General features: G+C 39.6%; 1 protein-coding gene across 2 annotated transcripts in view; it reads right to left on the bottom strand.

Annotated features, from left to right (window-relative positions):
- Positions 1-4,782: 4,782 nt before the first annotated feature.
- LOC124155461 (cholesterol 7-desaturase nvd) overlaps positions 4,783-17,142 on the bottom strand; it is a 71,109-nt gene continuing 58,749 nt past the window's right edge. For both annotated transcript variants that reach the window (XM_046529293.1, XM_046529292.1), the window contains exons 4-8: positions 14,865-15,065; positions 13,470-13,648; positions 11,813-12,046; positions 9,103-9,276; positions 4,783-6,045 (exon numbers count right to left, since the gene is read on the bottom strand). In XM_046529293.1, the coding sequence (XP_046385249.1) occupies positions 5,887-6,045; positions 9,103-9,276; positions 11,813-12,046; positions 13,470-13,648; positions 14,865-15,065 (947 nt within the window). In that variant the 3' untranslated portion in view covers positions 4,783-5,886. The remainder of the gene's footprint in view (positions 6,046-9,102; positions 9,277-11,812; positions 12,047-13,469; positions 13,649-14,864; positions 15,066-17,142) is intronic.

Below are 17,142 nucleotides of genomic sequence, written 5' to 3'. Positions count from 1 at the left end.
GAAATAAAGTTGGCTTTTATTACAGATCTTTCGAGCAGAAACGCATTATAAGCCTTTTGGTAGGGAATAATAATTTTGTAAAATGTGCAAATTAAATCCACAGAAGAAAAATCATGCACCTGGACTGGGATTCTTTAAACCCACGAAAAATGATATACATACATTAGTACAGTAGATTCCGGTTAATTGGGACATATCGGGACTTGTGCACTTTGCCCCAATTAAGCAGCTGCCCCGATTAGGCGACCTCTCTTGTATTTGGGCATAAACAAACGTTGAAATGATAGGAAGAAGATTAAGAATGTTTATAATGCAACATAAGTTTATTAAACTACTAATTTGATTGATAAATCAGCAAGTTTAATTAATTTATTATCATTTTTAAGAATTATAACAATTCAGTTAAAAATATTTTTCGTAGCCTCGGGCGATGCTGAATGAATGTCTTGCACTAACAAAAAGTCCTAAAAAAGAAAAGTCCTATCCTCTTGCAGATAGCAACAACAAGAGCTTTCAAAATAGGGCAAGAATAGGAACATTTGTGAAAAATAAGAGTAAATCAAAGGAGGAAAATATAAAAAAATAGTATTCTGAAAACAAAAAATTTTAATTTCGGAGCATAGGATCTATGTCGCCGACTCAATAAAGCGGCATGCTGTCCCAATTAAGCGGCTGCCCCAAGTAACAGGTGGACTCATTAAATGGAATCTACTGCATAAGATTTGTAACTAAAATAAAACTATTTTTTCAAGGAAATAATTTCATAAATCCCATGGCCTGCCCCCCCCCCTAGACCATGGCTTGCCCCCCTAATTATGATCCTGGGTACGCCCCTGATGGTATGGATACCATAGCATTAAGCATGGTGTGTCCATGCCATATGCATATGCCCAGCAGGCTTTGACAATCTTATTCCTTCAAAGCCATGGAAATTCCATCAGGAAGAAGGACCCCTCGGTAGTTTAATTGGTGAAAGCAATTGGCACTCAGGTTTGGGATTACTTGTACACAGAGCTTGGTATTCAATGCTTCCTGACTTCAGTGGAAAATGCGAAGAACAAACTAGAGAAATCTGGAAGGCCTTTATCTGTTCCAAAAGAAATGGAAAAATATCCTATGAGAAGAATATTCCAGAGATTTTTCTCAAAATGTAACTTCTATAGATTTCTATAGATCATTACCTTGAAACAGGAGGAAGAAGAAGAATGTAGGTGATTTTCTACACAAGATTTAAATAGACCATTTCAAGCACCCAAATGGAAGAACGTTGACAGATGCAAAGAAATCAAGAGAAGCATTCGAAATGTAGCGTTACCAAAGAATGGTGAAGATAAAATGGATTAACCGAGTAAGTAATGAGGGTGTGCAAAAATGAGTGGGGGAAAGAGAAGTCTCCTCAATGTTCTAATAAAGGAAAACAGGATAACTTAGTCAGCCGCATCGTGAGATATGATGGCTTGATAATCATCAAAGGACAGGTTGACGGCATTAATAACAAGGGAGTCCATGAATGAGGATAGCTCAATAAGGATGCAAAAGAGAAAAAATACGTCACTATGAAAAGGCAAGGTCAGTTAGGAAAGGGGATTTGAAAGTTGTATCAAATCAATCTAGTAATTGTTGACTTAGGATGATGGTGATGATCATGAATTTCCAATATTTCAAGCCAGAAACTATGTCTCATGAATTTTCACCAGGTTTAGCATTGAAAGTATTCATTTTAAATGACATATTAACACATAGCGAGCAATCATACGGTAATACAATAATTGCATTCATTGGACTCAGAGTAATTGATGTGGGACATTGAATTTTGACAGCTTGTAGTATACACAAAATTCCAGATGAAACTAATTACAGTCTACATTTAAACATTACGCTAAGCAAATCAATATTTATTGAAATTTTCCCTCTTTTTGCATTGGAACTGGAAATGTAATGAGATTTTAAGATAATGCTCTAGCTCTGGATGAAATCATTAATGAATTTCAGACAATCTTCGCCTAGCATGAGGGCTCCAAGTCTCTAGCAGCTCAGCTTAATTTGTGTAAAGCTGTGCAATGCTCTCCGTTCTCTAATAGCAATTTTTAAGGATTTGTGCAGCTTTACCATGTATCTTATTCAGTTCATGTATTAGCACTAGAAATACCGACCTGATATCCCTCCAAGAACTACCGAATGGAGTCATACTGACTCCTACCTTATCATTATATGTTTTTGCTGATTACTTCGGCTTTTATTGATACATTACTTAAGGTAATCATTTTTGTTTGATATGCGAAATTCGAAATTATGTATATCGGGCGATCGCGTATATCGCGAAGAGTCAAAATGACTCCATCGGTAGTTCTAGTGTTAAGTCCTTCTGAATCAAATCCAATTTACTGACCTTGTAGGTATTTCAGTTGCAGCCAAGCCATTGCCAAATATCACCTCTCTTCACCGGTATAGCCAGAACGATGCGTTGAAGGGGCACTACTAGGGAAGTCAAGTGGGTGGAACTCCCCTCTGAGGAAAATGTGAACATTTTTATCTCTATAAATCATATTTTATCCTATTTTGGAACTTAAAAGTACACAATTGATGGGTGATCATGAAGCTGTTTTTCTAAAATATATTGGTGGAGTAGAATAAATTTGTTCTTTAGATTACTTTTCTAATAAAATTAATTGCTTTTGGGGGAGCACAGGCTACACCACTGCCTCTCTTTCATCTTATCATCCAAAAATTGACATAGGATATGGCAAGCCTCTTTAGTAGAAAAGTTGAAAGAAGCACCCACGCTATCGCTTATCCCCAGTCATGTATCCATCTGAGTGCCATGTACATATTCCTGGTGAATGTTATCACCTCATTACAACTTGTAGCAATTCCTCTGTGCCAAAAAATGCCTGGACCCTTTAATTACTATTGATCATTGGCTATGGAAGTGAATTTCTCATCAAAAAGACATGCAGAGTCAGTATTTCAAGGATTCAGACCAGTGGCACAGCGAGGGGGGGGTTTTGGGGATAAACCCTCCCCCTCCCCCCTAATCCCCCCCACTCCCCCGAGCTCACAGAAATTTTTAAGTTAAATCTATTTTACTGAATTGGATTAATGTTGCTAGAGTGAGGATCAATAAAATATCCCTCAGAAGACCGTAAAAATCACCATTTTGATCCATTTATCTTAATTTTTTTCTGCCGGAAGGCCTCCGCACCTCCCACTTACCCTGGCGGGTATGCAATACCCTCAAGCTCCTAAGTATTAGTTGTGCCTGAAACCTAGTTTAATTCCTAGCTGCCCCCCTGATTCAGACCACCCTTGGAGGGTTTGGGGCCACATCCAGAATTTTCTCATCTTCACATTATTCGAAAGGGCAGCAGCAGCTATGGTTGGATACCAGCAGTTCTTGGCTGTTTCCACAAAGGTGGTGGAAAAGGAAAAAAAAGGTGGAGCTGTAACTAAATTTAAAGAACCGATTGGGTTTCATCTCTTAAGTCAAGTTAAACACAAGGAGAGGAAAGGATGCTCTCTCAGCTATGCTCATTGAAGCATTGGCCAGAGAGGAAGTTTAATTCTACAATCCACAATTTCATGGTATTCCCCATTTCAATTTTACGAATGGACAACTTTTCTTCTCCTGTACAGGAGACCTTGTCAGCGTTGGTAATCACGCTTATGTGGCACATCAATATATATCTGATTGTGGGAGTGCATTTTCAATACATATTCCAGACCGAGTTTCTCCTTCAGCTAATTACTGGCAGCTAGCTGTCACTGATCCTTAGTCCATTTTCTCTGAATATGCAAGATCCACTCCCACGTTCAGATATATTTATAGATTAATGACAGAAGTAAAATTATTAGCCATCACATGATCTCAAGCAGTGGTGATGAATTGTTGGTCACTCATATGATTTATGCAGGGACACCTAAAAATAATTCTGTGATGCATATGGACACCACCTGTGAAAGCTTTAATACTATAATGATCTGCAAGTTATTCCCACCCCAGTGAGAAATGGGTGGTGGAATCCACGTGGAATCCACGTTGACTCGTGGATATATGGTGGTGGTGGATATTGAGTGGTTGGACCCACGTGGAATCCACGTTGATTTCAAGTGGATTTGTGGTGATTAGCATAAAATGTTAAACAGAATTTGTAATTTGTGGAACTTAACTCTCTGGTGACATTGCGTCATTTATCATCCTGAAACCACGCTAGTTATGTGAAAATGTATCGCACATTCTATTTTTATATAATTCGTGGAAAGGCAGCCATGAGAGCACATGAAAAATCGTAGACACATATATAGAAGGTTTAGATATAGAGTGGTTGAGGTTTTAATGGTTTTAGGACAGCACCTACTGCTGTTTTAATTTTTTCACCAAATTTCCACGTGGGTTCCACGTTGATTCCACGACCAAAAACACGTGGTATCCACGTTACATCTCCACGTGGGTTCCACGTGGATTCCACCACCCATTTCTCACTGGGACGGTATTCAGGTGTGACTACACAGCGCAAGACGTAACTGCACAACCACTGTCTGTTGTGGATATGAAAGTCCCTTCATTAGGAAGAACCTTCAGTGACGGACAACAGCTGAAGGGTGTCTTTAAAAAGACCTTTATAGAGCCAACATGAGACATATTTAGGTACAAAGAATTCAGGATTTGTGGGAGGTAGAGCAGAGGTGGGATTTGAGTTTGGAGAGAGGAGCTAATCACTCATTTGAGATCATTATGGGTGATATATGAACTAGATGAAATCGTTAGGAAGATAATAGACATGGTATTTTCATGTTGCATTTATTACAAAATATACATTTGTACATCAATGCTGACACATGTTTAATTAAAACACCTCTTGGAGAGTGTATAATTTGTTCATGCACATGAACCGTAGAAAAATATAGTTTTTTTCCTGGTAGTTTTACAACTTGTATGCCCTACAGACAATTAACGGAATCACAAAAAGTTTTCCAAACCCAGCATTCGAAAAATCCTCAGAGATCATTTTTCAAATATGTAGATTTAATGTTATCACCAGTTATGTTCACCAATCAATGAAGAGAAAAAAGCATCCATTAAACACTTGAATGCAAAGTTATATTCAGGACAGCAAAGTTTAAAAAATTGTCAAGTAAGAGGAATCTATTACTACCTAAAATTTGTGAAAAGCTTTCGCTTAAAAAATTGGATGTTGATTGATGGCATTCAAACATGAGATGAATGGACAGTTTTGCAACAACACTAAAATCAATAACTCTCGTTTGTTCCTAACCAGAACCAGAAATGTATTTTGGGGCCCTAAGACAGTAATGCCATTCAACTGCCAACCTTTTCAATGCTAAAAGTAAAAACTTTCATTGGCACTTTACATCACTTTGTTAATGGAGTTAAAAAAAATTGCACAGCTATGAATTTATAAAATTTTATTCATTTATAAGGTTTTAGGGAAAGTGATAATTTGCTAACTATGTATAGCTGTGTTAAGTTGATCTCTCACAATATTTTTGAAGAGACTCAAAACATTCATGGGGTTGCATCTGCCTCCATGGCAGACCGTGGCATTGTGCCTGTCCTAGCCTGCAGCCTAGCAATTTACCTTAATAGTTCTGATACCAAAATAGTAAAAACCAAGTACATGTGGTTTATACGATAGTGAATATTGGTGTCATCTAAAAACTGAGTCAAAATTGCATTGCTTTTTTTCATAGCACATCACAATGAACCCACCTACACCAAAACCGTAACTCTTGGTGATTCGTGTATTTGGTAGGATTTGGAAATAAATACCACAAAACCATGAGACAAGGAGTCTCAAGTCACAACAATGTCAAATCTTTAAGTCAAAACGTCTCATCACAATCCTCCAATAAGAAGGGATAAACAAATTACCACTTGAGCAGATCAGTCTTTGATCTGACGCCGCTGCTTCCCGAGTAGAACTGTCCGTACCACCGTCGATAACGGGTGATAGCTCGATCTTCGCTCACAAGAATTGGTCTGTCGAGATACATTTTGTGATTCCAAACCATCATATCACGTTCAAACTAGAAAAAAGAAAGAATTCCTTCACTTCATTCATACATTGGTAGCCAATTTATGGGAAAAAAGCAATAATTTGTTTCCTCTACAAACCTTGAACTTACACTTTCCACGACGTTTTTTATAGGGATACTTATAGACAAACTATAAGGCACATGTGATTTCTACTATTTAGTTAAAAGAATAAACCAGATACAAAAAACTGGAAACCAGGAGGAATTTTTTTTCCAACTACAGCACTGGACATTACCAAGTAAGTACATGGAGAGACAAATACAATACCTGGTCATATGCTTACAAATTAGTTTGAATTATCTCAAATAGTATCATACGCCATTTATATAAGCTAAAATATATCAATTTCACATCAGCAATACATATAACTTTTATATCTCCATCCACTTGGTCATATAAAGGTAATTGGCATCACAAAATGAAGAAAATTTTAGAACAAATTGATATAACTGGTAATTAACACTTTGGCAACAAAAATTTTTATCACCAGTGATACCTTTTTTTACTAATTGGTTACAACAAATGTATGTTAAGTGATAAAAAAATATATCACTGCACAGCTTGGTATATTTCAGCAGCGTAAATTTTGATTGCAGGCTAAATTTCACTCTAACAAGAGCATTCATTCAATTCTTTTCAGGCCTTCAGTTTGAAACTTTAAATAACATAACCAATTGGATGCAGTGAGAGCTGAATTGTCCACCAGAGATGTCTTTCCTCTACTTCATTTTCAGATCTGATCTACTTTATTTTGTGAAGGATGGTTTGGAAGAGTGAAGTCAGAGCTCACCCCAGACTAGGCCACAGGCTGTGAATTTCACAAATTCAGGGTAGTGGTGGTGCCATTTCCTTTCCCTGGGTCACATTCCACTCACAAGAATTTTGATTTGATGAGCCCAAATCTTCACCAGAGATTTGAACATGTAACCCCTAAATTGGCAGCTAAGCACTCTATCCACTAGATAATCATACTCCCCTCATCAGATACATGCATTAGCAAGATTTCATGCATGAACGAAATTAGAACAGAAGTTATTTTGCCATCTCACGTCCATGCATTCTCGCATGTGTTCCAGCAATTCACCGCATTCTATCTAACCACTGACCACTCTATCCACTTATTCTTCCTTCTGAAAATTTTCCATTTCTTCACACTTTCACACGTCTTTTCTATTAAGCCTCTCCTGCCATCTTAGATTCCCACTGTAATCCATTTTCATTTCCCCATACATATAAAGTACTTCCTTTAGCCTTGATCTGGGTCCACGTGCTTCCCCTACCTTCTCCCATCCATTTGCTTTATCATCTCCCCCATTATTCACTGTTTCTTTGTCCTTCTATTGCCAACATATCCAATTGAATTCTTAGCCAACCTTACCCGAGGTAGCTTCCAGTTTCAATATTATCCCACCTCTCCTCTGTAGTCTGCATAACTCCTATCTCCCAAATGTCGGCTGGCTTGCAGTGGGGCATTTTTGTGGGGAATAAAACGCATGATTAATGGTAGTGATCAACTATATAAACCACTCATGTTACATTATATGGGGTGACTCGTAGTACAGAAAAATGAATAGCACCGTGTACAGAAATATTAACCTTACCAGGCTCACCAACTTTTGGCTGATAGCCAATGCAAAAATCTTCCCCAACACCAAAAACTGTTCTCCACTCTTTCCTGATATTCCCTTTTCTTACAATTAGACCCCTTCAGAACTTCCACATGCCATTGCCTCACTTAACTGATCAGTGGCACCGACTCCATGGGGCCCGAGCCCCCCCGAAAATTCGTTATAGATGTGAGGAAAAAATGTGTCAGGCTTGTCGATTTTCCCCGGAGTGTCCAGATATCGAGATTCGAGTGATCAGGGTTCTAATGTTGATCATATGACTCTTCTAAAATGCTTAAAAACTTAAAATTCACTACTTATAAAATTTACCGGGGCAAGGTCCCTGGTTTGAGCCCCCCCAATATTTTTTGTAAGTCAGCACCCTTGTAACTGATTTTCCTCAGTCTTGTGAATGTTAAAATGAATGAATCTAATAAGCAATCAGTAATGGTAATCCTCATCTGTCATAGGGAAGCTGCTTGATTTTTTCACACTATTCATAATTGTTTCTCTTACCATGATGTATTCTATTTAATATCTCCTCATATCCCATGGACTCTTCCATACCCTCTTCTTTCTCCTATTATGTTTCCATCCGTCCCTTCACCAAATGAGGCTTTCCAGTCTCCCATCACCAATAGATTTATCTTACACCGAACTTCTGTTATAATTTCCAAAAGCTATTCACAAATCTCATCTACTTCCTTGTCCCTAATGGGCATATACACTTCAACTATCAAAAGGTTATGGGGTTTTGCCACAATTTCTACCACAAGAATCTTGTCACTTACTTGTTCACTCTATATAACCCTCTCTCTTACCCAGCTTCCCAAGTAATACCTAAGCTACCCCTCATTAATCTCCATTCTCCCTTTCGATATATCTTAGCTTCCCCATATCCTTTTCCAACAGTGTTTTTTACATGACACCATCACATGGACTACATTTCATCTGGCAAAGAGCCTTGGAGCCTATCTGGCAAGGGTACCCTAGGAAGGAATCTTATTAGCCTTTCCATTGCAAAAAGGTTGTAGCCCATAGGATGGAAGATGGACATTTAAATAGGTGAGATAAAAATGTATCTAGCGTGAATCGCACAATGTGATTGGATCATCATCCCAGACGATAAAAACCCTGGGGGCGCGTGGGTGACAAACCTTGCCTACATTGAGCAACGTCTATTCACTTAGCCATAATTTATAGTGGGGCACAATCACCGATCCAAAACAATAGTCCGATTAAACCATCATTTAATGGGAGAGGAATCCAGTTCTTCCTAATAGAGGCCTACAGACATGACTGAAGGTTTTCATATTTATATGGAAGTGATTCTTACATCTATCAATTACATTAATCATAATGAGTGACATGTAAGAAAATCTTTCATTCTATTAAATACCATATAGTTATTCATATCCAATGAGGCAAAGTAGAACTCACCATTATCGTCTCCCCGAGGAACATGAAGTTAGCAAATGGCTGGATTACAAACTTTGATCCATACAGTCTATGGGTCACCTTCTGAATCATTGGTTCAATAGGGGTGACCGTTTGCAATATTATCACTTTGCCAAAGATTGTCTGAATGTTAAGCACGACATAACCAGGTCCAATCTGAAATTAAATCATAATTGGCATCAACTGTGTGTTGCCTTTAATTGCAATCAAAGGGAACTCATAACTCTTTCATCTTAACTATCTTAAAAATTCTGACCATGAAAATGAACAAAGGATATTATTAAATTTACTTTTACATTCTTATGGAAATTCTTCTTTCAAGATGAATTACTACAAAATAACTAGAGAGAGTGCATTTTATTCAACAATGAAAACTTCATCCATTATATATTTATTAAATATTGATTTACTCTCAAAACTGGCATGAAGGCTCGTACACCTGTTGACCAGTATATAAATAAAAATTATTTAGAACAATATAAATAGCAAAACCAAAAAATCTTAACAGAGGGACTTATAGGGGTTGGAAAGTGGTGTATAGTTTAGGTGGCATTTCAAGGAGAATTTGAAAATGGTGGCAGGGGAGGTGAAGTTCAGGGAAGGGTATTTAGAGACCAGGGAGAGTAACAAGCAAGGACTTTGTTGGAAAAGAGAGTGATGGGAGGGTCAGATAAGAGATGAGGAGGGACTTATAAATTAAAAAGAGGGAGAATTTTGTGGGACTATAGAGTCCAAATCAAAATTTTCCTGCCACCAATGCACCAAAGTCCATATCTATGGCCACAAGTAGGCCATCTTTCATCTATCCATCACATCCAGGAAAAATTGGAAAATTTTCCATTTCCTTTTATGAATTTCTTTGGGAATGCTTTTGGTATTTTTTGGGCAAGGGTCGAGGGGAATCTAAAGACAGTAGCAATGGAGTAGAAAAACCATCATGCATGGTAACTCATAGCAACTTGGTTACTATGGCCAGGGGCACAGCCAGGAATTAAGGTTGGGGGGGGGTTTAGGTGCAACTAATACCGGGGTGTGTGGGGGTATGGAATACCCACCAGGATAAGCGGTAGGTGCGAGATTAATAAATTGCAGAATTTTAGGATAAACGGTGTAAAATGGTGAGCTTTATGGCTTTCTGAGGGATATTTTATTTATCCTTACACTATTCTATTAGTAATATCAATCCAATTAAGTAAAATGGGTAAAACTTAAATATTTCTCTGAGCTCTGGGGGGGTTTTAACCCCCAAAACCTCCCCCCTTGCTGTGCCACTGACTATGGCAGCAATAACATCAGAGCTGCCCCTAAGTAGTAAGTGTTAACATGTTATTTCCTTGCTATTGGTGGTAATGATACAAAATATTTAAATGTATAGCTGAATGTGAAAAAAGTTCTTATGAGATATGTACAGAAAAATTAAATCATCACCAACTTTCACTTTAAAATAATTCTCTAATTTTCTTTCCAAAAAATTTGTATCCCATAAGTGCCAAGGTGCCCATGTCTTTCACCATATAAAATTACTAATTTGAGTAATTTTATCCATGAAGTTGACTCATAGTTTTCCACGGCGTTTATTTGCAGATGTCTCCAGCAAGAGCATGGGAGAGGGGTTCTCCCATGTAAAATTTTTTAAATTCCCATTTTTTATACATTTTGGAACCAAAAATTTTGTTTTTATTCTTAAAAACAGATGAAATTGAACAAATTTAGATATTTAAGGGTACAAAAACTATTAAACTAATTAAGATTTGAAATGTTTGATAAAATATGTGGGGGTCATGACCCATGCAACCCCCCCTGGATCCGCCACTGGTCTCCAGGCTTCTGAGATTCATCTCGTAGGATTTGTTGGTCACAACAGTTTCGCCAACATTTCAAATGGCATCCTCAGGTCAAATGCCGGCTTGAGGTTTTTTGTCAACTTTTATTGGGCATGTTGGTGCCAGTACTTTTAAGGTGGAAGATGGTACATTGGTTCATTTCTTCCTCATATGACTCTCTTCCACAAGCAGTGGAGTCATGACATCCCTGCTCATGTTCTCTTGATTATTTCTACGGCTCCCTGGATTATACAGTTGAGGACCTCAAACACGGAATCCTGAAACCCAGAAAACCAGAAATCCAGAATGGCTCACGGCTTACTTTGCAACATAAGCATCTACGTAGAGGTGTCATAGGTGACTACAAAATACGAGCGATGAAACAAGTCATCAGCTTCACTCTTCTCGATTATATGACTTAGAGAAATGGAGAATTCACCTGTCCAGCTTGAAATCAAAGAGGAGTTATTAAAAATGGGAAATATCTTTGGGAAGGCCCTCAAGACCAGAAATCCAGAAAAACCAGTAATCCAGAAACCCTTTGATCCCAAGCTTTCCGGATTTGAGGTCCTCAACTGTACTTAGATAACATCTTTCCCTTAGCTACAATTGTTGCTTGGTCAAATTAAATTATGTGTCCACATTCACTTTAGGCATGCTCTGCAATGGAAGATAGTTGAAATAGTTTTTTGTGGTAGTTTTATATTCCTGGAGGCGAACTCTCATAGATATGCATGAAACAGTCATCACCAACGAATCCCACGCGGTGAAACCCAGAATCGATGGAGACCATTTTACCCATGATGAAGTGTTTGCAAAAGCAACCTCATGCCAGCATTCAATTCCCCACAGTTTACACCAACCCCTACCTGATGGGCCACAATGTCGTTGCTCATAATGAGGTATTTGCCAAGGAATCGCAGCTCGTGTCTCAGCTTCATCGTCGCCCTGTGTCTCTCGTCCTCATTGGGTGCCCAGGATGCCACCCACGAGTGGCTCGCAAGTCGTGAACCCCCAGACTTCCGAAGGTCACCACCAGATGTCAGCAGAGGAGAGTGCACAGCATTCAAGTGAGCAACGTCAGCACCATTCTCGGGAATCTCCTGAAACAAAAAGTGGAAAATCAGTCGACACTCATAGGTACCGCTCGAAAATCATTAAATAATAGAAACGCAGGATGCATTATACAGTAAAACTAGCTTATAACGAATATCAGTGAACATAGTTCTACTTATTACAAAAGGGATTTCGTTATATCCACATTAAAGGATGTTGCCCTAACATCACAGCATTGCTGGCTAATATTCCCTAAATCGCCTTTAAATAACCAAAGATCCGTTACATTTAACCATCGTCCGACTATTTCCATCAAACGGCTGTAAAGGGAAGGATTCTAAGATCAACAGTAGAACTATGTGGTGATGGCCACAGGTTAGAGCAACTGATAATGAGGTAAGGAACGGTTAAGTAGCGAAGATGGCCGTAATTTAATTTTTTTTAAAAGGAAATAATTTCCCAAGGGGCCAAAGAATAGTTCGTAATTGCGGGGATTTCGAAACATCCTAACTCGTTACATGAAAGGAAATCAACATTGTCGATTATAGGAAAGTCCAAGGGACTGGGAACTCGCCTCGTTATATGCGGGATTTCGTTACATGCGTGATCGTTATAAGCGAGTTTGACTCTACTTCCCGAGTTTGAATCTGGGAAAACAAGCAGTTGTCCGACATCAAGGAAACTGCTTTAAATGTCTTGGGCACATCAAATTCAACCTCGAAGCACATGGGCTATGCATAGAATCATTTGAAGCACACTGCCAGTTTATGAGATCCCCATGATAGAGGCCTGATCAATGATCCGCAGTGTGTGTAGCAATAACCAGCAAGGAAAGTTTAGGGTTATTACGATAACGTAATTAGCGCTACGAATCTACCACCAAAGTTAAGATGAACGCCATTGTCTGGGCGTCGTTTAAATCTTGTTGTTAGAATAATCTTTTGGATAAGTTTCCGGGTAAAATATTCGCCAACGATTTCTAAGACATTTTGAGAGACCCTACGACACTTAACGGTATATTATAATGTAAACACAAAATCAGGATTAACGTCGGAAAGATTTAAATGTTCATTCTAACGAAGCATGTTCAAAGACCGCAACAGAAGTCATATGAAAAATGATATTTCGTTAGAGAGCTTAGGTGCACAGTTATTTTTAATTTTTGCAACCGATATGTATTTTTTTTAATAATGGATGTGCACGAATTATTCTAGAATGCCGTAGGTACGTTTAAGGTGTTTGCTATGTTCATCTGGGATTAATTACATTCGAATTTAGTGGAATGAATGGTGCACAATTGGTGATAAATAACCCAAGGCCCGGAATTGCACGCTAAAATTTTGGTAGCACCAACATTTAGCCAAGTGCACGTAGGGATAAATACACCCTGCCACACTGCTAAAGGTGGCTCACTACCGGGTAACCGTGTAGATTGGAATCAAATTGGGCATAACGCATTGTAGTTCATACCTGGATGTGGCAGTTGACGTGAAATGTGGAGCGGCCCTTGCATTGCCAATCGCCACTCTGCACCTCAGGCAGTTCCTCCAGCACCCACGACGGCTCTGCACCCTCCGCGTGGTACCACACGAATATCACGTGGTTCACCTCGATGGAAGGCCATCGCTTGGCGCGGGCGAACTCTGGAACTGCAGGAGGGGAGACACGTTATCACAACATTCGCGCGGGTGCTGGTGGCAGTACCAACAGGAGTACGTGATCATAACACATGGTCGCCAACACCAGGGGCGCAGCTAGGAATTAAATCTAGGGGGGGTTTTAGGCGAAACTAATACTGTGGAGTTTGGGGGTATGGAATACCCTCCAGGGGAAGCGGGAGGGGCGGGGGCCCTCCCCCAGAATTTTTTTAAAGATAAATGGTTCAAAATGGTGAGTTTTACGGCTTTCGGAGGGATATTTTGTTAGTTTTTTACACTATTCTGTAAGTAATATTAATCCAATTAAGTAAAATGGATTAAACGTAAAAATTATACTGAGCTCTGGGGGGGGGGGGGGGGTTTTATACCCCAAAACCCCCCCTCGCTGAGTCACTGGCCAACACCGTTTTGTTTTTTTTTTATTGAAAAACGGTTTTAAACATTAAAAGTGACGGAATAGGCGATGGAAAAAGGGACGGTGGAAATGACCGCGTGATTCAGAAAATTATGGGCCGAGCGATCATTGCTTTGGTCCCTGAAAATCTATCATTGGAACTATCATTCTAAGGGACGGAAAAAATGCTCGTGTGATTCCAGTTTTAGAGAGGAGACGAGCGTGCTGCGCCCGCTCCCAGCGAGCTTCCCCCGCTCTTTTCAATGCAGGTCCACAAAGGGATAGGCGCGTTTCTAATTTTAAAACGTAGAAAAAAAGGCAGGGTCTTATGTACAAATTTAATTGGAATGTTCATGAACAAATTGAGGTCAGAGGACCTCTTTAAACACAACATTGGAGTTAATTACACTATCCTCTGTTAAACGCACATGATGACTCATACTTACGTATCAACAGGAGACTTGAATGTGGAATCAGCCGCATTTTGATAAAAGTTATTTAAAGAATGCGACATATTGTTGCAAATGAACAAATGTATCAGTTTGTGCGCCGTTAACGTCAGGAATATTTACCGGTTTTTTTTTTGTTTTTTTATTATTTAAAAACCAATTTTAAGACACAATAGCAATATTTAGGAAGTAAGATATGCCGTCGCATGTTCTCTAATAAATTCTGTGCATTTTGGTACCTCATTTGTAGAGTTTGGTTGCGTATAAGCTGAGAAAAAGGTATCTATACAGAAGAAATAATATAGAAGATTGATCAGAAAGGAAATAAAAGAGCGATGATGTGAGTATACATGGATTGGCTCACCCTTGTTGGTGGAGTATGGCACGGAAGTGCACTGTCCGTCTCGTCCTCTGAATTGCCACCCGTGGAATGGACACTCGAGGCAGTCGGCGCGGACCCGTCCTCCGGCCGCCATGTTGGCGCCCAGGTGGGGACAGTAGGCGCCGAGCACGTGCGCCCTGGCGCCAGCCGACGCCTCCTCACGGAACACGGCGAACGTCTCACCTGCGCAACAAGGAGAAACACGTCGTCATCCCCATGGTGGTGGTTCCCCATTTCCTCTCAAGGTTGAGACCGATTACCCCTAGAATTTTAATTTATGATGAATTAAAATTTTTGAAAACTCGGTATATTTTAGAGCTATGATTCGTTTAAATATATCTTTGCGACTGAGAGGCAGGCACGAGTGATTTTTGTGGGGAGTGACATTTCCTAACTTCCAGAAAACCAACCAAAATACGATAGGCGCAGCTAAACCACCGGGAAATTCAGTCGCTTACTGAAGAGGCAATCTTTGGCAACACAGCCAACATACTATTCAGTAAGTTGGCTGTGTTGCCAAAGATCATCTAACGATTTGATCGTTGGATTATTCTCCCTCATAGGATGATCCTCCAAAGTTGTTAGAATAGCAATGGCTGATGTCTGGTTTCGCTGATGGTAGGACCCGCCCGCCTTTGTGACGGTGCGGGATTCCTCGTCCCTTCCCTTCCTTCCCTATCCCGTCCTAGGAGGCGTCGTTGGGCTCCTATCGCGGCGGCGGCGCCTCCTTCTTTTCTCCTTCCTGTCCTCCCCCGTCTGGGTGCAGAGGCGAAAAGCTCGCGCTTACAATCCCTGCCCCGGGAGTGTATCCTCGCGAGCCCGCCTTAGGGTTTCGTTCTATTTGTGTTGCCAAAGATCCGTTGCCTTCGTTCGCTTCTTGTGCCGTGGTGATCTTTCCCTATCAATATCCTTTCCTAACGTTTTACCCACTTTCACCTACTAAGCTAATTGCTTTACTCCCTTTCTCTGTCACTTCACTATCATTCCTTCATTTTCCTAATTCTTTTATCGTCCCTTCTATCATTTCTTCTTCCTCATTTTGAGGATAATTCGACATCGATATGGTACACAAAGGCTGGAAGTCGTAACTATGTGCGAATTTTATGACAAATGTTTTCTAATATCCATTCCTGAGTCAGCAGCATAGCGCTCAACCATTGCTGCCCAACGGCTCTTGAAAATGGTCCAAATAAGGAATTCGAGCAGGACGTGATATGGATAGTGTGAAATTAATCCCTTCAACCGAGGAGCAAGGCGGACTCTCCATCCTTGCAAAAGAGCCAAGTGATTACTAATTTTAACGTTAAATAATTACTCGGATATATTGAAGATTCGATTGGTTTAGTAGTGATTTCCGTCATCATTTATAACTAGAACGCCAACAGACTTCCTAAACATCCTGTGGTATATGCGACCCGTGTGGCATTTGTTTCTGAAAATAATTTTACCGATTGTTCCTGCATCTCTTTCAGCATGGAAACTTCCCTTCATAGTCACCTACTGGATGAGACTCGCTCAAAATGTCCGATCAAATCAGGATATTCCCTGTTTTTCCTCTCTAAATAATTCAAAACGAGTACTTTTCTAGTTTCCCCTCAGACCTCTGGACGACTGTCTTCAGCGCCGAATGCACGTACGCAATCAGGGCATTTGCTAACTCTTCGGATCAGCGGCATTGTAATGCTTTTCTCTTTATAATTTCCATTTCTTCAATTCCCTGAAAAAAAGGTAGGTAATTATTTGAAAAGAAATTTCGACGGAAAATACTCCTGGAGACTTCAACGACCGACCAGACAATGAACTTCATCTTCATCTACACAATAACCCGCAAGCCGCCTAAAAGGCGTGTGGCAGGGAGCGTTAGGACACCAGCCGTTTACAAATAAAAAGGAAGTGCTCTAAGGAAATTATGATTAGCATTTATTGCGAAATAGCACCTCTTTTTTTCCTTTTTCATCCGAAAATCTTCCCACAACACGCTTGACGAATCCTAGTTTTTTCAGGGCTCAGCAACAAATATTACTTACATGTGTTCCCCACAGGAATATGCACAGGACGTATAGAGAATGTAAAAGAGAAAAATACGAAAATATGATGAGATTATCTGATAGAAAGACGCGTGGAGAGCTACATCAAATAAACCATCAGATTATTGACTTGAGATGATCTTGTCATCATTCACTCTCACGTATACGTACTCGTATTTATGAGAGATGGTATGGCGTTGTGAAATACTCCATTTTCTGATTTGATGTACACG

Source organism: Ischnura elegans, chromosome 3 (genome assembly GCF_921293095.1).
Source record: "Ischnura elegans chromosome 3, ioIscEleg1.1, whole genome shotgun sequence".
In the NCBI taxonomy this organism is placed as follows: domain Eukaryota; kingdom Metazoa; phylum Arthropoda; class Insecta; order Odonata; family Coenagrionidae; genus Ischnura; species Ischnura elegans.
This window is presented reverse-complemented; position numbering and strand designations above follow the sequence as displayed.